The 25411-nt window shown below is 35.4% G+C and overlaps 1 protein-coding gene across 6 annotated transcripts in view; it reads left to right on the top strand.

The window, feature by feature from the left end:
* The window catches only part of SESTD1 (SEC14 and spectrin domain containing 1), a 62049-nt gene that overhangs the window by 24389 nt on the left and 12249 nt on the right, over nt 1-25411 (top strand). For 5 of the 6 annotated variants that reach the window (XM_069781572.1, XM_069781571.1, XM_069781569.1 and 2 more), the window contains 7 exons: nt 11807-11920; nt 14147-14244; nt 14647-14702; nt 17126-17337; nt 21002-21124; nt 23812-24006; nt 24685-24799. In XM_069781572.1, coding sequence (XP_069637673.1) covers nt 11807-11920; nt 14147-14244; nt 14647-14702; nt 17126-17337; nt 21002-21124; nt 23812-24006; nt 24685-24799 — 913 coding nt within the window. The remainder of the gene's footprint in view (nt 1-11806; nt 11921-14146; nt 14245-14646; nt 14703-17125; nt 17338-21001; nt 21125-23811; nt 24007-24684; nt 24800-25411) is intronic. The other variant, XM_069781573.1, reaches the window with a different exon arrangement.

Here is a 25411-nt window from a genome sequence, read left to right as displayed (position 1 = left end):
ACTTCTTCATTCTTTAATAAGAATATTAAACGAAGTAGGTCTCAAATCAGAAATGTGTGGCATTTAATTCGTTGTTCAGCAAGAAGATAAAGCTGTTTGATACATATTGTGGATGTTTTGAGTAAGAAACTGTTGTACAGGGTTTAGTGTGAAGTTTTTTTCATGACTCTAATGTAACAGACTGTAGAGATACATGTTGTATGGTGTCACTAAATCAGTAGTAACCATTTTGAAGAACATCTTGTTGCTGTTGCATGCCTCTTCTCTCATTTTTTTGAATTCTTTGACATCAGTAACAAAGATTATAGGTCCCTTCAGTTTGCCAAATATGAGCTGATAGTGTTCTTAGCTTGTGAGGCAGAGTGTGTACAAGAGTTCATACACTAATGTTAGCAGTTCCATTCCTTTATCTTTTTTGGAGGTTAATGGAAACCTCAATTTTCCCTATTTTTAGAAAATTATCTGTTTCATCAATCTTGCCAGTCATTTTTGAAGTTAATATTGTTTGAACTACACAGGCTTGCTGTGCTCACCAAATAGTAAAATGTCTACATGTTTTGTACAACAAAGCTCTTAGCATCTTTTTTTGTGAAAGAGATTGAACAGAAAAGTGTTCTGCAGCCTTGTCCAATGCTCTGTAATTCTTTCTGATGCTAAGATTATAACATTCTTGAAAACTCCTGTAGAAAACTTAGTTCAGGGGAAGTGGGAATTGGAAGGTGGCAGCTGAAAGGTTATGTAACTGCTAAATAATATAAACCTAAAGACTCTATTATCCAGATACAAGACTTAATAAGATAAAATTAATATGAATTAACAGCAGTGTATCAGACTACCTAGAATAGGTGGCTTCATTTTTAGAAACAATTGCTGCATGTGAAAGTGCTCTGAAGGAGTGTGGGGGTAGGGGGTAAGAGTCCTATTTTCAATCAGATGACCAAACCTTTTTCTTTTTAAAAAAAAAAAAATCTGTTTTAAGATTCCTTTTATTACATTACTTCATTTTTTGTAATCTGCTTTAGAGTCTTATAAGAAAGGAGACTAAGGAAATCCTGCATGTTTGCCTTCAGGTTGTTTATCTTACAGGTGAAGATCATATTTTCTTTTTGAGTAGTTCTTTAAAGACAGGTTTGAAAAGTAGCCCAAGTTCAACAGAGCAATCCAAAGAATCTCTGAACAACCACTTGTGTGTTTGAAAGTCTGCAGCTAGCAAGATATTCACTAATAAAGGTAGTGAAGTGCCTGCCTGAAATTTTGCTACTGGAAGTGGTTCCAACTATGTTAAGCTTGTGACTTGCATTACAGTTAAACTGCCTTGGATTTCACAGATGTCTGTCTGTCCCTTCACCTGAATCCCTTGAGGGTACTGGCAGGGAGATGTGGTCAAAGTATATTTCCATCCTGAAGTTCAGCATGTATTAACTCAATCATAGCTTCTTTAATCAGAAACATGAGTATGGTGGTGTCCACCTTTTTATAAACTAGCCTATTTGGAGCACATCCAAGATGAGAATTAAAAAAAAAAGACTGAACCAGTCGTCTGTACTCAAAAGGATGATTTAAGAGCTGATGTTTAGAAAGTGACTTAAGTTTGCAATACTCAGTTTCACACGGATGCTCTCAGGACATAAGGCAAACATTAAGTCCAGAGAGTGGCAGTAATAAAGGTGAACCCCCCTCTTTAGAGTTGCTACTGTCTGATTTAGGCTCTCTTCCCATCTGCACACCTATAAATATGGTCCTTGGGCAAGTTCAGGAAGCCTTTGAAGTTGTGGTATAAAAATTTTTTTACAGTGGTTGTTACTGTATACATCATGATATTGCCAGTTTGGAAATTAATCCTTTAGAAGATTCTTCTTGGATTTTTCTTTAATACGACTCAGCTAGAATCTATTTCTAGACAAATAAGCAGAAAATCTACAGAAAATATGTTAATGAAGCAGGAATAATTTTACGTGGCTATGATAATAAAAGGATTTTTTTGTTTGACTTTAAGGATTGGCTAACAGTCATTAAATGATAATTCTGAAATGAAATCTAGTAAGCTTCGTAATTTTATGAAGCGTGTTCTGTGCCAGTGATGACATTGGCATAGACCATAGGAGTTGTGTAACTAAACCTTTTGGTTTCTGTTTCTAAACTACTTTTTTCATTACTGAATCATAAACATTTCTCCCTGATGTGAAATTTTGATCTAAGATTCTCTTAAATGAATAGTTCTGATTTTCTTAGGAAGAAGAAAATAATTGAAGTATTAGAGATGGATTTCATGCAAACATATATAAAAATGCGTCAGTTGTAAGAAAAGTGGTCAGTGATGTATCATTTTACAAGAAAAATAATCATAGCATTAAAACACAGCAGCTGCTTCCTAGGCAGGAGGAAAACTTCAGATTTGTTCCCTAATGCCTCCTTGTATCTTGGCTTGATGCATGGGCAGATCAGGTGTTTGTATGAGTAGGGGACAATAACAGGTAGTTGCTGAATTCTCATTTTGGTTGATAGGTGTTTGCTCTTGAGTTTCCCTTCTGCCTAATTTAGAAGTGCTGAAACAGGGTGAGACTGCTTGCTTGCATGAGGGGCTGCTATCAGCTTGGGGGCAGTTGTCATCTAACTGAGGTTAGATAATGAGCAACTGTTGGTGTGGAGTTCCTATAGATGTTTCTAAAGAGACTGTGATACCATCCTAGCTCATGGCTTTTCCTTGTGTCTTGCACTTTCTTGGGTTCTTTGTGTTTGGGGTTTTTTTCTGTGTAGTAACTCATATTCTTAAATGGCATTCTTCGTTAAAGGACAGGGAGAGCTTAGAGAACAGTAAGAAAAATGTTGCGCTTTCCCAGATAATGCAAGAATCACCCGTGGTATTTGGCAAGCCTTTGTTCTTCACCATTCATTAACTCTTGGTTATCTGTTACGTAGTTGTGTTTAGGAAAACTGGCTCAGTAAAAGTGAACCACCTTCTCTGTGCTCCACATAATATTTGTGTTAGAGGCAGTAGTATGTCTTTGCTCTATTCCTGGTATGAGTGCAGAGCACTGATAAGACCATGGAAGCCTCTAACTCATGCACAAATCTACAGCTACGTAATTGTTTATTACTGGCAGTAAAAGCAAAGCAACACCCAACTTGTTTTAGATCACAGGTTAGATTTGCATAACTATTAGGAAGATCCAAGATTGCTTTTGCACCAGTGAAATAAATATGATCTAAAAATTTAAATGAAAGTATGGAATCTTTTTATTCACTTGAGAGTGTAATCTAATTTATTTGAAGTAAATGTTATGTAACTGTGATTTCTAATTTCTTATGGGGCATTACATCTACCTCCTATTTCCTGCTACCCGATCTGTTTTTAATACCTGGCTTACTATTGCCACATGAAGCCATTAATCACAATGCCTTCCTTTCTGTTCAAAGTCAGAGATCCTCTGCTTCAGAGCGAGATGTGGTGATGATGAGTTCCAAAGCACTGAAAGTAAATGTGGGAACTGAGTTCAAAAGGCTACTGGGTGGATGAGTATAAAGAGATGGGCTGATTCAGCTGAGTTAAAGTGGATATCCTTATTCCTGGTTAGTATTAGTGTTGGTTTTGGACCTGCCTCAGGTCAATTCCCATTCATCCTCCAGCAGAGCTTTCTTCTGTCCCTTTATTCCTCTCTAAAATGCTTATTAGCAACCAGTTCATGTTTTCATTGAAGCAGTTTTTTCTGTTCCTGTGCCCATGCTTCATAACAGGAGAGTTGTCTTAATTGTTCCAAGGGTGTCTTTCAGCTGAACTGTTGCATATGTTACACTGTAATACCTAATACTGTTAATGTTTTTAAATGAATGAAGAACAGGGTTTGAATAGGTTTGTGTTTTGGAGGGTTCAGAGGTGTTGCTTTTTGCTTTTCTATTAATATACTCTACATAGTGGTGTGAAACAAATCACTCTTTGTTAGTAGCTGTAGCGTGTTTTATTTGATTGTGAGCTTTTCATAGGAAGATAGCTAGGAAAACTGAAGGAAAAGGTGTACCATAAAAGTAGAAGAAATGTACAAGTTTGTACACAATGCAAAATTGCCTACAGACTGATTGGGGGCGGGGGGGGGCAGTGTATGCCATTCATTTAAGGGACCAGGAGGAAAAATAATCTCTTAGCCTGGCTTGGATATTAGATCAGTGCTTTGAAAATCAGTTTGTCGAAAGCAGGAAGGAAGAAAGTGTGCTTGCTGTTCTTGGTCTTGTGGAAATCATGGAGCAAAATTTAGAAGTTTAGGATTATGAGATAAGAAATTAAGGCCTTTTAAAAAAAGATAAAGGAAAAAAAGGTGGTAAACTACTGGGCACTAGTTGGAAAAATCAGAGTATATAGCAAAAGGATCCTGACAGTCCTGAAGTCCAAAGTCTGAGTAGTTTCAAATGCTTCAAACCTGCACTGTAGCAGCTATCAACTCTTACGTCTCTAGTAATAGTGTCAGAAATTTCTTATGATTGTATATCAGCAGAATCTGTTCTGGACAATCTTAAGTCTCTAATGTCAAGTCATCAATATACAGAGGAGTACAGAAACGTAAAAATCACTTTTTTTCCATGAAGGTTTCCTGCATTTCAGCCTGTTTATGGTCTGTGTACGTGCATATCAGAATTGCTCTGAAAGAAATACTAGCTAGCTGACTTGCCTTTTTCCGTGTTACGTAGCTGAAAAATAGGTACCAAGATCTTATAATTTGTTTAGAAGTATAGGAACTGTTTAAGAAAACAACTGGAAAGGCTAAATCCAATGGGGTTTGACCACAGTTTTCCAGATCAGTCCCCAATACAAGTAAAGTAACTCTTCGCTACCTAAGTCAGTGTTACATACTTAAGTAGGCAGATACCTTCTCTAGACTAACAGTCTTTATTCTGAAAGTGATTAAATGCCTGTTACATGGTTATAGCTATCCTTAATGTTCCACAATACAAAAATCCCCACCCCAAACACTTTTATATCTGGGGTTTTTTTGGTGCCATTGAAAACAGTGTGGTCCAGAACTTTCTACTGTGTTACTACAAGAGGTTTTTATACTGTTCCTGTATTTTGAAATTAACTACTGTTACTGTATGTAGCTCTCAGTATTCTACTTGGAAATTAATTGTGGCGTAATCATCCCCAGTTTACCTTTTAAGAATAATGCTAATAAGCAGAGTATTGCGCCACAGAATGAAGAAAGAATAACACTTTGTAGGAAATCTTTAATTTCTGTATCATATCTTCCAGTCCAGTGTTTTAATACTGAGACACCAAAATTTGTAGCTTTCATGGATGTTCCCAAAAATGCATATAGGCGTTTCAATATTTTATCAAAATGGTATTTATTTAAATGCATCTCTCTTCATCTGCATGTATCTTTGTTGCTGCGGTTTTCACACCAGAGGCAATGGGTCCTTTTAAAAACCTGGGCCAAATCAGGGAGTTGTCCCTGTGGAGCTGGAGTACGTAAGCCTGCATTTATGTCACATTCTAAATTCAGTCCTAAAGAAGGGTGTGCCTATTAGTCTCTTCTCTGGGATGGAAAAAAGGTAGTGTGCTAATTATTAGCATGAGTCCTAGTGGGGAAGGTGAATGAGTGGGCAAAACCATGAGTGCTCGAAAGTGAAGGAGACAGTTACTGGGAGTGGAGTTGACAGTGAGTCTAGTGTATATCTAGATTCTACTAGTGGCCCTTTGGTTTCTAGTATGCCAGATTTCTGTGTGATACTGGCCAGATAAATATTTAACTTGTGTTTCTCAGTGTAATGTTAAAGAAAATGATCATTGTATAGATTAGTGTTCCATATTAGCAAATAATACTCTATCCTACTCAGTGTTTAATCAAACAGTGTTTCAAAAAATGGATTGAAATAATATTTATCATCAAACAATAGGATGATTCTTCTCCTTGGGAAGAGGAAGTCTTTGCTATACAATTCAGTGGCAATGAATCACTGTCAGACTAGATATATGGGCGGCTGTGTTCTGTCTGCTAAGTGCCATAGTTATTCTTGAAAAATCACCAGGAGGATAGTTGAGGCCATATATAAGTTTTTCCAGCAGCCAACTTTGCTGGAGAATAAGCACAGCTAACTTTAAAAAAAAAAAAAAAAAAAAAAAGCCGAAGATGAATCCAATTGTGCTTTAGAAAACAATTAGGATTCACACTTAAATTTAAAAAAAGTTGCTTTTTTTTTAATACAAAAGTGGCCTTCAGTGTAGTGTGAAAATGAATATAGGCATTCTTCAGTTTGGACTTTTGCACAGGCTGAAGAGCAAACTTATTCTTGCAAAACTCTGCCTCGCGATCTCTCAGTGCCTCTCTGCCATTGAAGCTTTCCTCATATTTTTCCAAAGCTGTTTGGATATGTAAGCTGCTGGCATAACAAATCATCAAGAATCACTGTACTGAGAAAACAACTTTAATATTGAGCCCAAAGGACTTTATCAAAATTCAGAATTTTAATACCTATCAACCAGGCTGTGAGAGGGGAAGAGCTATCTGGGCTTCCCAGTGTTTCTTGGCAAAATTTTTGGGAAATGAACAAAAACTCCTCTACTTATGCCTGTTTGAATGAAATTTGTCCAAAATTACCAATCAGCAACCAGATAAATACGATCAGCTTTTAGCATGTTTTATTAATGTTCTTTTTGAAAAAAACTATTTTAGAAATGAAAGATCCTTATGTTCCAGTAAGTAAAGGAAAAAAGTATTAAATATTTTGATGCTAGTTTATTAAAATTAGTAAATGAAGCAGTGATGTTCTGCTCATACTGAGTAAATACTTTAATATACTCTTAGAGTAGCTACATTTGTAGTCAGTTACATTGCAATGTAACAAATCAGAACAGATAATTTAAACATATATTATTGTATGCATAAATGTTCTTACCATTAGTTTAATTTCTATCACTTTTACATAACATCAAACAGCTAATGCTGTGTATAATATATACATTCTATTATTCTTAGAACCTTTTTCTAAAGATGTCTAATTTCATGACTAGTATCACTTGCTACCCACATGACAATGAGGATTACTTAAAATGAGTGAGAAACTGGCATGTGTTGGTAATGCACTTTCAGCCCATATAAACTTCTCAGTGGTTGGACACAGCTGGTAAGAATTCTTTACAAAGAATTGTGAACTTGGTCAGACTTTTTGGTTGTTGGATATTAGGTTGCTTGATGTGTAAAAACCAAAAAAACCCAACACACCTCCCCCAGGCCCCCCCCCCCAACCAAAACAAAAAACCAAACAACAACAACAAAAAATCCCCAAACCCACAACAAAAAAAAAAAAAAAGGCAAAAAACCCACCCAACCAAAAAAACCCCAACAAAAACCCAACTCAAACCAAACAAACTGCCAAAACAAACAAAAAACAAAACCAAAAACAGACTAACAAATTATAAGCAGTATAGATATGTATATGTAATGAATTATTTTCTCTGTTTTCGTAAATGATTTTGTCAGGATTGGCTTTTTTCTGTTCTGTGAAATTCAGTATATTTTTAGGTTTACAGTGCTGTGTAAATGTCAGTTAATAAAAATATTTTTTCTAAGAGATTACACCAATTATTCTTTTAAACTAAATCTGATTTTTAAGACCTCTTTACTCTTGAGATTAAAAAATATGATTTAGTCCCCTTACAGTTCCTCTGTACCTATTTCCCAGTATAAAGTTTTTACTCTAATACATGTAGAATATTACCATCCAATTTGTGTAGATAATTTTTTTCATTTATCCCAGAACAGCAGTGTATTACTCATTGATACCAAGCTACGAAGATTAATAAAGATATTTACTGCTCTCAGAAGATCATATGCTTAGATTCACTTGTTTAAATTTTGTATTCTCAAGGGACATGTGTGTTGTGTTTTTTTGGAAAGTACCTACTCCTTTTCAGTAGTGTGGCTGCTGTGATATTACACACTTAAGAAAAAAATGCCTTGTTACTGAAATTTTATGCCATCCTGTTGTCCAGTAGCTCCTGGGTTTGACACTGTGACATTTGTATTAAAGGGCTTTTTCAATTCTTCCCTCAAGAAAGAAAGTTCAGATGAATGTTTTTAACATTTTGCGGGCACTTTTACACGTCCTATTGAATATCCAAAATTCCCCTCTGATCTTGTCATCTGCCTTTATCTCATTGCAGGTGATCAATGAAAATAATTGCAAAAACCAGCAAATGACATAGAGTGAGAGGTCAGCTTTGTACAAACAGTATTTAAAGCTCTTTTATTATGAAAGATAAGTGTTAGTGGCACTGTTGCGTGGGTCAAAATCATGTTACTAGAAAAAATAACTGTAGTCTCACTCCTGAGAAATAAGTGAGCTCTGCAGTTGAAGCACAAGACTTTGCAGTACATGGGGTTTTTTTGTTTGTTTGGCAGTTCTTAAAAAGGTTGCTTGATTTTATTAAGAAATACAGCACTTTTACTTTTCCCAAAGCACTATCCTGAGTTGTTTCTGCAAAGGCTTTTACAGTGTTTTAGCAGGCCAGTATTGTACAAAGCAAGTTTGCTGATTAGAGTAGAGCAATGATGAGAGCTGCTCTCATCATCTCTTCTAAGTTTTAAAAAGAACTGAGTACAGATGATGATGATAAGGACTCTGGTAGGTAGCAAACAGGACATATTTGAAACCTACTAGCACTGTCATCTTATTAGCTGTCCTGTCAGAAGTGGGTGGATCAAGTGGGAAATGAAGCAAGGATTTAAGGATTCAATAATTCATACTTTTTTTTCTGTTTTACCATCTGTCCAGAACTATTAATTTCTCCCTTAGGAAATTTAAGCTGTTCACTTTAACATCCAACTATAGTCTGCTGTCCAAAGGCTTTTACTTTGGATTAAGAAAACTTTTTTTTTTCCTGGAGTCAACATAGTAAGATAACTTTGAAAAAAAGAAAAAAATCAGTCTGGTTACAAGCAAACAGTGGGATATTTCTATTTTTATAACTGTAAATGGTCCTCATCTGGACCTGTGTCTTATCCAGGAGTATTGAGAGCTAGCTGGTCAAGCAATAGAAAGCCATCATCATTCGCTTCACAGAGGGAGGAGAAACTAGAGATGTTCTCTGTGGTTAGTCGTCTAGTGCAGTTTGGTAATGATAATTTTAGAAGGAAGGATGACAAATAATTCTAAGCATGCCATTAACAAAGTATTAAACTATTGAGGATTTTGAAGAGCCCATGTGACTAAAAGCTTTGTGAAGTGCAACTGACAATATGTTGAAGTGTGAAATTCAAATGCAAGTTGGAATGCTAATTCATAAAGGAAAAAATTTTTAGGATGTGGTAATTTAACATTTATTTTCTCAAAAGGTGAAAGACAATTACTGTGATTGGATTGTGAAAAGTTTTAGGAATCTGTGACAGTGGAAGTTTGCTATAGGTGCTGAACTTAAAGTAGAACTCATCTTCAAAAGAGAAGTGTCTTATTTTCTCCTTATGTAACATCACACCTACTGTTATTTAACTTTTTTTTTCTTTTGGCTCTCTGTTGTTGTTCTTATGGACTGTTAATCCGTAGGAGCTGATTAAAGCAGTATTTCAGAAGCTTCAGAGAGGCAAACTGGGCTTTTGACACCTAGAAATATCAAAGTTACTAGTTTAAAGCATATGGAGGGTGTTACATTAGCACTGCCACTAGTCTAGGTCTAGAACAAGAGCTAAATTCTGTTCAGGAACCTCCCTTCTGCCACCACCTTGTCAAAAATTCATGTGTTTGTTTACTTTTTGAAGTCTTCAGACAGGATTTCCGCGGTTATCCCAGTGAACAGTCAATAAACACTTTAAGAAAGAAACAGCTTTTAAAAAAAGAAACCTAGAGAATGAATGTTTTTTGGAGCAACATTTTAAGTTACAACAAGGCTTACTATTGAGGTGGAAGTTTTTGTTTTTCAAAACTTTTCTAATAAGGTGCAAAAGAAACTTATGTTCTTTGACCAAATCTCACCTGTGGGGTGGGTTTTTGTCGGAGAATTATTTTCTCATATAGCTAATATATGTTACAGGCAGGTTTTGCTTTCAAGGAGAAAAATTTTTCTTAAAAGTTTCCCTGGTACAAGTTTGTAAAGCTTATCCCTTGCCCGCTTTCTGTCCTGAAGGATCTCAGTTAAAAAAATTAGAAGTGGTCTCAATGCAGTCTGTCCTTTTCTACAGGCTATTTGGTTTTTTTAGAACCAGTATTTTAGTGATGTGAACGAGCTGCCCTATTTACTTTAGTTTCCATACCAAAATGTCCTGATTGAAGAAATTAATTTTCTCCTTTTTAATGAACTCATAGAGATGAAAAGAGAATGTAAAAATGACCTAAAATATAAATGTGTGTCTAAAAAAGGGAGAACAGAGGCTTTATTTTTCTTGGACCTAGAGTCGTCTGGGGTTTGGGCTGCTTACTGGCATTACTTAAAGAAACTACAAGCTAATTCCATTTATGGCAGCTACATACCATTAAGAGTACAGGAGAATAGCCTATATTTGCTGACTGTTGCTGGAAAATTTTTCAGTATATTAAATATTAGACCATTTGTTTGGAACTACTCTGTGTTCTTTAGTTGTAAGAATTTAAAAAATGCAGACTAATTCCAATTGGAAGGCACCTCAGGATGTCATTAATCCAACTTCCTGCTCAAAGCCAGATCATCTACTATTAGACCAGGTTACTCAGGGCTTTATCCATTTGGGCCTTGAAAAAATTCCAAGGCTGGAGACTGTGCAACCTCTACTTTCAGTTTTTAAAGGTGACCAATGGTTGTTGACCTGAATGGCTTTTGATCTCAAAACCCATCTCAGAAACATAGTATTTTCATCAATGATTTGGTACATCAAATTGCTTTAGTGATCTAAACAGGCCTGAACTATCCTGAAGTAGTGGAAGACAAAGTAGGATGGGTTTTCTGTCTTCCAGTGCCTACAGGAACACAGAACTGGACTAGAAGTAGAAGGCTCTTTCCAGATTTCTTGTCCCCTGCAAGAATATGTGCATGATCCGATGGGTCTGCTTCCATAGAGATTTTTTTTTTTTCCACAGGCATTATTCCAGGCTTAGCATATCATGCATCAGAGCAACCTGTGCTGCCAACTTTTGGTTTAGGTTTATATGAATAAGGCTCAGCCAGGAGCATCTAGAATGCAGAAATGAAGGGACGAATTTAGTCTTCTGACTAGCAGTGGACCTGTGTTTTCCTTTATTTCCTGAAGTAGTTGATGAACTAGATTTTTCTTCTGGGTGAATGACTCGGGCTTTTAAGCATACTAAGATTTGAATTTGTCTACTTGTGGAAAGAGTGTGGTTGATCCAACTCCTGCTGAGCATATTTGCACAGTAAATGCAGGCACTTAACTCTTATGGCACAAGCTTACCTCTGGGACGGAAAGTATTGCAAGAAAGTGGTAAGAATACTAACTGCTTTGCAGTATGATATCCTGCTACTATATTCACGAAAAACAGATTGTGTGGTGTATGACTTAATCAAGAAACATCAGTTACCACCAAGAAAATGGATATAAAAGAAACATATTTCTTTTTCCTATTATAAACAGACAAGGTGGTACAGATGATGCTCTTACAGGATTATGCATGATATACACTGAATATAAAAATTACCTGTCTGTTTTAGGCCCATTTTAATTGCAACCAGCCTTACTTCATTTAAACATTTAGCAGTAAAAGGGTCGCTTTCTCTGAATCACAGAAAGATGTGCTCAGTACCTCTGGATGCACTTAACAGGCTTTTCAGGTACTTAAGGAAAAATATAAGCATTACTTACAAGTGTACCTAAGGTTTCTTTTATTGTTGCAGGTTATTTTAGTATCTGCTAACAAGCTGACTCGATATATAGAACCATGCCAACTAACAGAAGATTTTGGAGGAACACTGACCTATGATCACATGGATTGGTTGAATAAGAGGCTGGTTAGTTTTCTCGATTTTTGTTTTGTTTTGTTTCCAAATGTCTCATTCTTGAGCCATGAATTTTTATTTGTGTAGGAACTGCTAAGTGTGTAGAAATTGTCGTATGTGTAGTAGTGGAGTTCAAATGCATGAATAGTCTTATGATAACTAACACTGGATTTGCTCAAGGGATGATAAAAAGCTAATGTGACCAGTTTGTTGAAACAAGTTCCTTAATGAAGCTCTCTTGTAGACCCTCACTCTAGAAGAGCCTGAGTGTATAGTATAGTCACTACAACGGAAAATTGTTTGGCTGCTGATAGGAGAAATCCAAAACAAGGAGGAAATACTTGGACTCTGCAGATATTTTGAGGTGATCTCTTAGGCCTTGGTTCCTATGCACTGAGAGCCAGTTTTTAAGCTGTCCTACACTAAAACCTCGGTCAGTGCAGTTTCCCCAGTAGATAGAGATGCAGTAAATACATCCCTATACCCCTAAATAATTAATAGATGTGAATTGTTTAAGCAAATGTTGGTGCACATAGCACTCCAGAATGTTTTTAATCTGTTCACTGATACTTGGTTTTCAGTTACTTTAATTGAATTTTCAAAACAATATTTAATCTTCAATGAAAAAGTGTGTTCCTTTCCCATGCAATCTATTCTTAAAATGTGCATCTCCAACTAGGATGTCCAGGTGGGATCCTGGACAAAGAATACTCCACAGTGTCCCAACAGCAACTGCCCGAAGCTTTCAAACATACCTTGCAGTCCGTTTCACAGCAGTACTTCCCCCTCAAGAAATTTGAGGGCTTACATCATATGTACCATGTTTCTTTTTTGCTGAATCTCAGCAAATTGTGTCTTCAGACCCAAGGGCAGAGAGAGCATCTCTGCTGTGCAGCTTTTTCTACTGGTCTTTGCATGGCCTTTATGTGTGTGTGGATTAGGGCAAGGCAGCTTGTTTCTTCCCTGCCTGAAACTGAGAGCACCTGGACACAGGGGAGGGAAGGGAAATCTAATATTTTAATTCTCCTTCATTTTTGTCTGGTATATACAAATCTGACTTCTACTTGCTTATTCCTGCATTCATAAAATTCATAAGGACAGTACTTCCACTCTAGCTGGAATTTCTGCTTTATATTTGTTTCAGACTACTACTGAAAATTTTTCTCCCATCTCTCCTCTCTTGCCTTGTTTCACTTGTTTTGTATATTAATGAAGAAAACCTCCTCCATTGTAACTCCTGAATTCTGAAACTAGACAAGAGGGCAGAAAGGTTGTTTAAGGTACTAGCTGAAAAACGGTTTACAACTGTTTATACGTTTTAATTCTAGGGATTTTTTTTTTCCTTTTGTAACAACTGAATTTAGCTTGCATTTTATAAACCATACTTTTATAAATTGGCTTTTAAGAGCTGTCCACCTCATGTCTGTTTTGGTTTTCCGTGAAATTTACTTAGTCCTAGATAGGTTAAGGAAGGTTCATCTGCACGCTATTGATTAATAATTTATTAACACCAAAAAGACCTGAAAATTATTGCGCATGTCACTTATGGCACCTGATCATGCTCAGTTCTGTTAAAAAAAAAACCAAAAACATAAACCAAAAAACCAACCCTCAGAAGTCAGGTACAGGGGAATCATCTGAACAGTACGCAGTATCTGACTATACAGGTCTTGTTATCTGAGATCAGAAGCCCCTATATTCAAAGAAACTGATGAGGGTGTTTCTTTCTATACAATATATCTTTCTTTTATCTTGGTTTCATTACAATGTAGCCCATATTAGTAGTGATTAAAAGCTGGAATCTTCACAAAGTTGATTATTTTAATCCATTCAAGTGAGCTGTCAGATGCTTGTGTAATATGTCTTGATTCTCTAGCATTATTCTTAAGATTTACTTAAAGGCTTAAATGAAGATGTAGAATAAATATGCCCATAAGAACTTACAGGTTTTGCAGAAATCTCAAAATTTTTCAGTATTTCAGAATTCAGTCTATCTTCGTTATATTCAGTGTAACATTTACTATTTCCCTAAGGAATCTTCATGCTCTTAAGTGTTCCCTGAACAAAACTTTATATTTTCTACTCTTTCTACTCTACCATCTGAATGCTGGGAAATAATTATGCTGTGTAAAGACTGAAGTATACTAACAGAACTAGTGGATAAATTTGCACTGATGCCTTCAATACTGCCACTTATATAATTTTCATTTCTTAAATTAAAACCTGCCTCTTATTTAGGTATTTGAAAAATTCACGAAAGAATCAACATCCTTATTGGATGAGCTTGCTCTAATTAACAATGGAAGTGATAAAGGAACTCAACAAGAAAAAGAGAGGTTTGTGATTCGCTTTTTGAAATCAATGCTTTTGGATTATAAAGTTTCATCGGAAATCCAAATGATATTGAAACTACGATATGCCTTAAATATTTTGAAACATGTAAAGAAATTGTGGAATTTTATAACACAGACTACAAAATTAATCAGTTTTTGTGTAGATGGATGCTCATTTAGCAATTGATTACATGCAGCTGCACTTTTATTTTGATACAATGAGTTGAAAAAGTAAGGACTTTACTGAGTGAGGGAAGAAACATACAGTCTCTTAACAGCATCAGGTAGCTCTGGCCTTAGTTGAAGTTTTAAGTGCTACTGTAATACCAATTATTAATAATGTATTTGTTACTTTAAGTAATTAAGTTTATTATTATTAATGATGTGTTTGTTACTTTATTCAAGATCAATAGATATGAACTTCCTTCCATCAGTTGATCCTGAGACGGTATTGCAGACAGGTATAGTAAGTTGAAAAATGATAATGTTGGTCAATGAAGTAACATTATTAATTTTTAAGCCCCTAATGAAAGTACAGAGGGCACAATAATTCTTAGCCATCATCACAATGTAACAAGCTTATCAATTAATGTCATCTTTGGGTTAAAAAAAAGTGATGTTAACAAATAAATGGACGAACTCTTAAGGTCTCTTTTTAAATAGTTTTTAATAATCCTGATAACATCTTTACAGTATTACTATAATTAGTATGTTTCATTTTGATAATACATTGATAATACCACCAAATGGGTACAAATCAGATAGCATTTTCCTACACAATTCTAATAAGTCAGCCTAGTTCTGAGCTGGCCATCTGTAAAAGCGAAGCATAGTCTTCTGACTCTTCACTGCTTAGACTCTCCCTTCATCATTAAACAGTTTGGGTTTTTTTGATTGAAATTTTTTTGGGGGGGTGAATTTCCTGTTTACGATAAAGTATGACTGTTGATTTGGACTAGAAATTTGCTGAAAGATTTGTGCATAGTGTTAAGGTGATGATCAGAGTCTGAGTGCTCAGAATCCTCATCTTAGAGCCTCTTACGAACTAATGTGCAGATCACATGTAATATTTGCTACAGAGAACTAACTACCGGCTTTACATGTCCTCTGTGTAAAATTTTAGTTTATTTAGATCTGGGGATAATATTGTTTGAGTTAAAAGGTGAAACAATAGTTCCTTGCTGTGGTCTTTAAAGTTTTTAAAATATGAAGTGTCTGTAGACAGTGTCACTAGGTTTTAGTCTAATTGTGTATTCTCCTAATGGTAAGATTTTTGGACAAAATAGCACTTCAGTTTTCTGTAAGCAGATGGCTCCAAAGAGTATTAGTTGATATGCATTTTCTGTTTTCTTAATTATGGCATAATGAAATTTGTTTTGAGCTATGAAGTTTAATAACTTTCATTAAATCATGGGAGTTCCTAAGAGGCAACTTTTCTTTGTTAGATTCACTGTATTGAAACTTTGAGAATAAAAAAATTAAACTCTTACCAATTAAACTTTCCTACCTCTTACGGGTAAATATGAACAAACCGAGGTTTTAGATAAAAGGCTTCTGTCTTCCATAGTTACAAGTACTGTTGCTTTCAAAAGCTCAAAATCCACATATATAGTTCTTAGATTTTGATAAGAATCTCATTTAAAAAAAATTGTTTTACCTTGAAAATGTTAACCCTTTAACTGCTGAAACAATACAATAGAAATTCAAAATTATCCCAGTAGAACTATGCCTTGTAAAAGCCTTTAAGTCTGTTTGCTCTGCAGCTATCTGCACCTATTTGTGTAGTATTATAAAAGACAAAATCCAAGATGTTTATTTCCATAGTATGGCAAAATATATGTGAATTCTTAAGACATGTTCATTTCACAATAATATATGCTGAGTTTACTTGCTCCAATTTCCAAAGCCCTTGGCATTTTGTTTGTCTAGATAATACCAGTTGAATTTAGAGTCTATATTTCTGCATTTTCCTTGAGGTATTACAATTATTATTCTAGTGGTAATTTTTTTCTTTTATTGAACTGGCATGTTACCAGTTTAAGACCTGCAGAACTGATGATACGGAATTGGCAGATTTCCACATTTACACCAAGATTTCTTTAGTGACTAAACATTGGTTTATTTGCGAACTTGTTCATTGACCTTTTGGGGAACAAACTGATGATCTGGGTTTACTGGTAGTACAGTGTTTACATCCTGAAAACTTTACCACAACTTAACAATAACATTCTTCAAACAGTTTAAACAGAGGATTAAAGAGTCAAAACATACTATTTTAGCATCTATGATTGTTGCACTGTAGAGTCTGTACGCTGATATGGTGCTTAAGAGCACAAAGAAAAAGGTGAGAAAAGTGAGGAAAAAAAAATTGATCAAAATACTTAGTATCAGCTCCACACTTCCTGTGAAAGTTTTGTACTTGCTATAAAAATCGTGAAAGATAACAGAGAAATTATATGCTTAGTTTGTTAGTGCTTCTAGATCATTCATTTAGTCTAAGAATACAAATTGTTTGAGAGAAATACTTTGGATGCTACACAGTATTTTGAAGTAAACCAGAATACTTAGTTCTTTCAGACTCAGGATTGTGCTTTGCAATTATTTAAGTTAATCAATACTATTGTCAATATGAATGTTGGTCACGGTGTCTCTTTTATATATCTACAATATACCACATGATTTCTACCATATTTTATGACACAGCCCCACAAACTGTAACCAGTGGTCTGCACGAAATGGTATCATTAACTGTGCCCAATGCATGAAAGATCATTAGCTGCAAAAATGTAGCACCGGATGGTCTAAAAGCAGGCACGCTTACTAGTAATTTTTATGCTTGTTTTTTGAATCTAAACTAACCACGTCATTATATGTATTCTTAAAGGCCATGAGCTACTATCTGAGTTACAACAGCGTCGATTCAATGGTTCAGATGGAGGGGTATCCTGGTCCCCGATGGATGATGAACTACTTGCTCAGCCACAGGTCATGAAGCTGCTGGACTCACTCAGAGAGCAATATACCCGCTACCAGGAAGTTTGCAGGCAACGCAGCAAGCGCACACAGCTAGAGGAGATTCAGCAGAAGGTAATGCAGGTAAGACTGGAGTTGTTCTTGAATACTCTGAGGCGGAATATTCAGCTCAAGTCCCAGACTGTTTCCTGCAAAACTGAGTATCAGAGGTGAGAGCTTCATGCCTCCTTTCACTCCTCAAACTGCTACGTGCTAGTTTCACTTGATACTTCACCTTGTGGCTACAACAGTGCCTTTCCGAAGGCTGTTCTGAGTAGGTGATTAGAAATGTGCTCTCTTGCCATCACGCAGAAGAACCTTCGCTTTGTCCCTTTGTTGTGTACTGAGGCAGTGTAATGCTACGCTGTTGGAGGGGCAAATGCCTGACCTGTTAGCCGAGAGGAACATTCACAAATGGGACACACTTGACTGTAATTTTTCTTGAGAGTTGGAAACCTTCCCCTGCCCGTGTTGTTTTAAGTTCCTCTTACTGAAGATAAGCCGTTATTTATTCCTTTATTTGTCTAATGCTTGGTGTTTTAACTAAGTGAAAGTGATTAAACTGTGTATTTCAGGGATACCCGGGCAAGAATGAATACAAACCTTCCTAATCAATCTTGTGTTAAAGGTCGTAATGAATTGGTTTGGTCCTTTGGAAACAGGCATGTAATTAGCACTTTCAACATTTTGTCAGCAGAGTCTCAGTAGCAAAAATCAAGGAAATGGAATCAATTTATTCCTCTTGTGTTTATTAATTGAAATTAGATTTATATGTTTTTAAGCTTCTATATAGTTTGAATATTCAGCAAATGGAATGGATATTGCTTTTAACCTTCCAGCATTGACATTTCTAATGCATGAGGAATGTAAACCAAGTGCTTGTACTTCACAGCATTCCAGGTATGGGTAAAGATAAAAACTAATCAATCTTGTTATTTCTAGCAGTGAAAATATAAATCTACTGAGAAAATAGCTTTCACTTATGTAGTAATTCAGATTATTATAAAAAAAAAACCCCTTAAAAAGCAAATGTCATTTTTTGATATGTTGAGGTGGAAATAATAAAAATATGTAAGAGATTAAAATAGTACTATATAGAACATATTATCATGGCTGTGGGTATAATCAGGTGAGGGTTTTTTTTTTCCTGTGTTAGAGTTATAGTGGTCGAACAAGATGTGCTGATTGAAATGAAATTTATAATGTACTTTGGCAAATGTGACATTGTTAAGGCATTTAAATTGACTTGTTTACTGGGACATCAGCCTCATTTTGCAATATTTGTAGTAGAAATACTTGTTTGGTCTTTCTACATTATGGATGGTACATAGTAAGTGAACTGAGTCTCAGTACATAGGAAAAATGTGTTTCACTGTTTTACCAAGCTAATCAGTTTTATAAAGTGCATTTAAAAGCTGTCTAAATGGCATACAAATGTATGGGAAAAACTTAGTAAGTCTAGAAATTGATTTAACTTCCTTTTGGTTTATGGGAGAAAATCAGGCTAACAGAGAAAAGTAAGAAGATAATGATGGACTGGAAGAAACCAATAGAGGCAAAGTGCCATGGAATTTATTTTGCCAAAACAAACAGAAGTTGCAGTATAACATGCTTGCAGTATTTTCAGTTGGAATGGGTGTGTACATAGAAAGTTTTTTTCCATGTGTTGCTGATTTTTTTTTTCCAGTGTTTTGATTTCCTGTTAGCTTGCATTACAATTACTTTCCTATTTTATTCTTTGTAGAGCTTGCTAACCACTCCTGGCTTGCTTTTGTGTTCCTGTTTCATTTTCACTATTTGCTGCTTCTGTGAACTGCTTATTTCTTACTCCTGTCTCAAAGCACTCTTACCCATAACCACCTCTGTTTCCTTGTGCCTTCAATATCCTACCCTCTCTTTTTAACTAACGCTCTTATTTCTATTCCATAGTTTTGTTTCCCTTTCCTTTGTCTTTCATGCTGCAGTGTTAAAGATGGCAATGATTTCCAGATGTTTTCTGATGAGCAGTTGTACTAAACAGACTGCTGATGAGCAACTCTGTTATAAATTCTAGCTTTGTCCCTTCTTAGGCAGAGGTGCTAATTGCTATTTTTCTAATCTTAATTCACAAAAATTAATGTCAGGCCCTGCAGTAGTCTAGTCATTAGCCATTTAAAAATATACTTTATGAAAATAACATCGCTTCTTTCTGCAGGTCCCCTAGTGACTGTTCTCTCCTCAGTTCAAGTGTCTGTCACACAAGAACGGCCACGTGCTAAGCTAAGCAGTTTCAGAGGCAATGCAGTAGTTCCTGGAAACTTGTACTGGGGAGGTGATCTTGGTCAGAGAGGGCACTGCTAAGCAGTAGTCTTGCACGCTGTTTCAGAGTTGCATGAGAACTGTCATTTCTGTGTAAGGATTTTCCAGGCCATGCTGGGGTTACAGGGGGACATCTGGGTGCCTTCACTTCTAGGTCCATTCCATATTTAACCAGCAACAGCTGTGCAGAGGTGCTGAGCACAACAGGAAGTTTCTCTTTAAGAAATTATAAAAGTGAGGAAGATTCAGGATGCCTTTGGAGCAAAGAATATATGCTCTGAAACAGTGCTGGGGGGGAGAGGGGACGTGAAAAACACAGACATGACTAAAAGGTGGGCTGAATTGAGTAACCTTCTGTAATAGTGAAGGTTATTCTTGATTACTGTTGCAGTGTAGCCTAGTAGCACTAGGAAAATGGTTCAATTAGTCCCTTTTTCATTTGTCTTCATGATTATGGTGTTACACTGTGTATTGTATTATATTTCCTGAAAACCTGTGTGACGCTGTTCTGTCATCTTTGTTTAAACAAAAGTCGCATTAAAGAGAGGAAGCTGGCTTCCTATGTTTTTTCATTAAGGTTCAGAATGTGGGGGTATTCCTGCATTTCCTTACTTCAGGACTCCAGTAGTGACTTTTGTACTAGGTTTCATCACAGCTGTCTCTGTTTTCTAAATATTTAAAAATTTATCATAAAATTTTGCCATAGATACCATTTGATAATTCAAATGTGTATAAGGAAACTAAAATTTGAGATACTCTGCTTTGCTTTGAATAATATTAACATCAAATGACATAGTTTCAAAATAATAACAATCATAATAATAAAAGAAATCCAATACTGCAGTCCAAAATTGTATTGCCATGACCCTGCAAAAATTTCTGCAAAGGCAGATCCCATGAAATGTGGCCATTAAGACTACATTATTTGAATAGAGCAAGTTGAAAGACATAAATATATAAAATACTAAGTTGTTGTGTAAATTTTATTTTGGAATAAGTACATATCCTGTATTTGAGTGTTACTGTATTCAACAAAATCAGGAGAAAACTCTCAGGTGTGAGGTTGAATACAGCTGTGCATTGTAATTCACTTAGGCAAAACAACCCCTCACCAACCTGTTTGAACACAAGAGGTCCATTATCAAGAAAATTGTCATTTAAGCTATTTATTGACAGAGACATGAAATGGCAAGTATGTATGTGAAATCTTTTGCTAGCTGCCATCTGCTTTCATGGAGCTGACAGGCTAAGGTTAATGAAAAGTGGTTTCTGCTTGAAGCTTTTGAAGATGTGAATGGATTCAACAGCAAGACTTATATAGATACTAAAAAGATTTTTTTTATAAATGTATACTTTGAAATATTTCTACTTATGTTACAAAATTCTTTTTGTACCAGTTTTTGTGTAATTGATTTGCTACTTTTTTTTGTCATCTTTGTCTTATTGACAGGTAGTCAATTGGCTTGAAGGACCTGGATCAGAACAGCTAAGAACCCAGTGGGGAATAGGCGATTCAATTAGAGCTTCACAAGCTTTGCAACAGAAACATGAAGAGATTGAGAGTCAACACAGTGTAAGATTTCCCATACCCTTTTCAAGTAGCAAAATAATTCTAAGTACATGCAGTTATGAGCAATGTATTTTGGTTATGAGTATCTAGGAATTTTGCACAGTGCATGTGTTTTATGGCTTACAGAGGAAAGTACCTGAGCAGTTTAAGAACTTGATATGGTCCTTATATGTACATGTTATTTATTATGTTTTCCAGTGTAGAAACATACTGATTTCTTTCTATGATTTTTCTTGTTTTTATTACGTTACAGCAGTTCTTAAATTTTCATGTTGAGTAGAAGTAAATTTCCTTTTTCTTCCCTGCCAAAATGGCTGAGAAGTCCTGTACTTCTCAGGTGAATAAGTTAATATTTTTGTCTTTATTAAACTACATTTACCAGTAGCTAAAACTGGCTTAACACTTTCATTAATCAAGACTTCAGATATGGTTTATGTTCATAATGAAATCTCGAAGAGACTGTTTTGTAACTGTACTGACTTGATGCCTTTGCTTCTAACTTTGAAGACTTCCTGAGGTTCAGTAGAATTTTGTCTTTCCATCAGATGATTAACTATAATTGGGATATGAATATGCAATGTTCCCAAGGGGAGTGTTACAGTGCTTTTCTTCTTTTCTGACTTTCCTGGATGTAGACATTGACATTTCTGTCCACTTTTCTGAAGTTCCCTTTACAGTCATGAACAACAGTCAGAAAAATTATTTTTTATTTTATACCAAAATATGTAATTGGGAGACCACTGGCCTACCTTAAATTTAGATGCCTGTTTATAAATTAAAGCCATTTTTTGCTAACAGCACTGGAAAAATGTGCTTTGCCTTTTCCTTTGATTTTTTTCCTAAACACCTCATAACCGCTGAGTGTACTCTCCCTTTTTCATTATTTTCCTGGTTTTTTTCTCTCCTAGTAATTGAATTGACAGCTTGTATGCTTGCTTTCTTTCATAATCTCCTACTTATTGTTGATTAGATTACTTCTATTTTGAAGAAACTTGGAAAAACTGTTTGATTTGTTTTAAAGAGGCTTTTTCTACTCGGTTTACTCTGAAGTGAAAAATAATTTTCATAGGGTGTTTGTTTTGGTTTGCTTCTTGTTTGGTTTTGGGGGTTTTCATTTTCTGGCTCTCTTATTCATGAGCAATATACTAGAACTGTTATTTTTTAAGCAAATGTTGGCCTTTTCTCCATGGTTTTGAGCTGTCATGTACAGCTGTGCCTAACTTCCCCTATGGAAAGTATCAGAAACACACTTTTCATATATCTGGTTTGCCAGTCTCTTAATTTCACTGATAGCTTGAACAAAATGAATCACTGCAACTGTTTTACATAATACTAAAAATTATTAATCCAGGTTATTTTTTGTTTGACTTCTCATATTATAGTTGACTTGTCACACTCAATAAGCTAGATTTGTATGTTCAATGTCTAAAGGTAATAACAAGAGTTATGTTGTGTAAACTGAGTTTATTAAACTATAGTACATGTGTGACAATGGACATTTCCATATTATATCATCTTAGTTGCCCCTTCTGGGGTAGATGAGAGATTTATTCTGCTCTTAAATTTTTGGCTGATTGCTAATTTAACTTTGTCATTACTTTTTTTCCCCTCTTTGCATCTTTTCATACTCTTATTTCTTCCTGTGAGCAGATGGTAGAGGCGGCTTCGGGTAAAAAGAAAAAAAATTTCAGAATATGGATATTTATACTCTATATTTTGCATGCTTTGTAAATAAATGATGCAAAACCCGAATGCTTAATTTTAAAAGATTGCAAACATCCCAATAGGAGTGTGACAATACTAATAAAATCAGATGTTTCAGGCCAATAGATGGTGCTATTCCATAGCATTAGAAATGCATAGGGCGTTTGAAGGTCACTTTACTGTAGGCCAAAATAAAAGTTGTTGAGCGAACATGTTTTGCTTTACAGGCATCTCAGTCATGCAAGATGTGAATGTGATCTTGATGTATCAAGTAATTCTTAAATCTCCTGGAATTGTTAAAAATTTGAACTATTTTCTGTTGCAAATGTACCACCATGACAACATAACTAACTCCTATGTATGTATTCAGTAATCAAAGCACTTGAAAAATAAATCTACACATTTTTAATTGAGTAGTGTAAATCTTTCCTTAAATAAGAAACAAGGATCATTTTGAAGTTTCTGTACATGGATACTCTGTTTTATTCAGAAGATGGAGATTGTTTCTACTTTATCTACAGTAGTATTTTTTTTCCCCTAAATGCTTTAAGAAAATTATTGCTGGTTTCAGTCATGACACTGAAAGTAACACCTAGATAGTCCTATGAACAGCTTTTTGTAATAGCTTATCACTTGGGAGAAGGTCTTCTGTTTCAATAGAGCACTATAGGCGTGTAAGCATTAGAAATTTGTTTAAAAATGGTAGAATACTTCTGTTGGTTCAGTAAAATAGTTTGAGTAGGAGTTTGTGCTGGGAGCTAGTTGCCATGCCTTGTAACCTTCCCATCTTTCTGCACTTCTTGAGTTGATTTGAAATTAAGAATGTTTTTTCCTCCTGCATGAGATTTCATAATTATAGCATAAGCTGTAATAAGTTACTTTTTAAATCTGATTATTTATTAGTCTGCAGTTAGATGTATGCCATTTTAAAAGAAATAGAATTATGTTTGGTATTATTTTAATGCTTAATTTTCCTGTGTTTGTAGGAGTGGTTTGCAGTTTATGTTGAGCTTAATCAGCAGATAGCAGCTCTTCTAAATGCAGGGGATGAGGAGGACCTTGTGGAATTGAAAGCATTGCAGCAACAGCTGAGTGATGTGTGTTACCGGCAGGCTAGTCAGCTGGAATTCAGGCAGAATCTATTACAAGCAGCACTTGAATTCCACAGTGTTGCCCAGGATGTAAGTTTTTAACTTTTCACAGCTCACCTGTCAATATATTATTGCCTTAGTATTATGATTGTTGAATACATTGGAAAAAATTGAGGCGGGTGAGGGGAAATACAATGTCACTTGGAAAATGCCGTAAGTCTTCATTTACTATAATTGAAACACTGGGAGGATGGATTTCCCCTTTTTTAGGAGGGAAGTGCTTGGTAATATGTCTTACATTTCAATAGCATTTGAAATAAAATGGTTATTAGTTAAAAAGTTGATTCCCCCCCCCCCCCGCCCCCGTCTTGGTTTTTCTGCTGTGGTTTTTTTTTTTGGTGGGGGTTTTTGGTTGTTTTTTTGTTTGGTTGGTTTTTTTGATTTAGAGGCATATGCATTAATTGAACCACAGTTTAGTGTGCTTCTCATAGTTTTGTTTCTAAATTGGCATTTATTCCTTTCCTGTACTTGTCTAAAAAAAATAAAATCTTGACTACCCACCTCACCCAGTCTAGGGGTGTATGCTCTTGGAATTTTATAGGCAGATGGGTTGTTTGTCTTTCAACTTGACTTTCATTTCCTATAGATGCAAAGAGGAACTTCTAAAATGACAGATCTCCAAACATTTAAAAAAAGATTGCAGACCCAACCATCTGAAGCTCAGACTTCTTTTTAAATATCAGCAATTTATGTTGTTTTTCATTTTAGTTGTCTCAGCAATTGGATGGCCTACTAGGAATGTTGTGTGTAGATGTAGCACCAGCAGATGGAGCATCAATTCAACAAACTTTAAAACTACTGGAAGAGAAATTGAAAAGTGTTGGTAAGCAAAATATTTCTGCATTTCGGATAAATGCTTATGAATGCATTACAGGAAAAAAACCCAGTAATCCCACCACCCCCTTTAAAAAAAGACAGCAGAAAAAAGACTTATCTCTTCTGATTCCTAGCTAAGTAATGTTCCACCTAACTACCTATGACTTGCTTATGCTTTTTACTGCATAGTAGTTCTGTCTGGGAAAATGATCTGGAAATGTTTTTTTAAATGTTTTATATATAGTACATATTTATTATATACCATTATCATCCATTTCATCTACAAACAAGCTTTTCCCCCCACTAATCATTCTTAGTATCTTGAGAATATAGTGCTTAGATGATCTTTCTGTCTCCAGAACTGACCCCTTGATGATTGTTATCCACTCAGTTTTAGAATGCTTGTACTGAGTATTTTGCAGTAACTTTGAATGTATATGTTAATAAATGGTACATTTAAAGTTGTTACACTGTCAAGTATATAGAATAGAATATTTCAATTGGAAGGGACCTACAGTGATCATCTAGTCCAATATGTTGTAGGAGAAAGAGCTTTGAAGCAAAATCATATATGGTCGAAGTAGTTATGATTGGAATATAAGTTTGATGCGTAAACTAG

The sequence above is a fragment of the Haliaeetus albicilla genome, chromosome 4 (genome assembly GCF_947461875.1).
Source record: "Haliaeetus albicilla chromosome 4, bHalAlb1.1, whole genome shotgun sequence".
In the NCBI taxonomy this organism is placed as follows: Eukaryota; Metazoa; Chordata; class Aves; order Accipitriformes; family Accipitridae; genus Haliaeetus; species Haliaeetus albicilla.
This window is presented reverse-complemented; position numbering and strand designations above follow the sequence as displayed.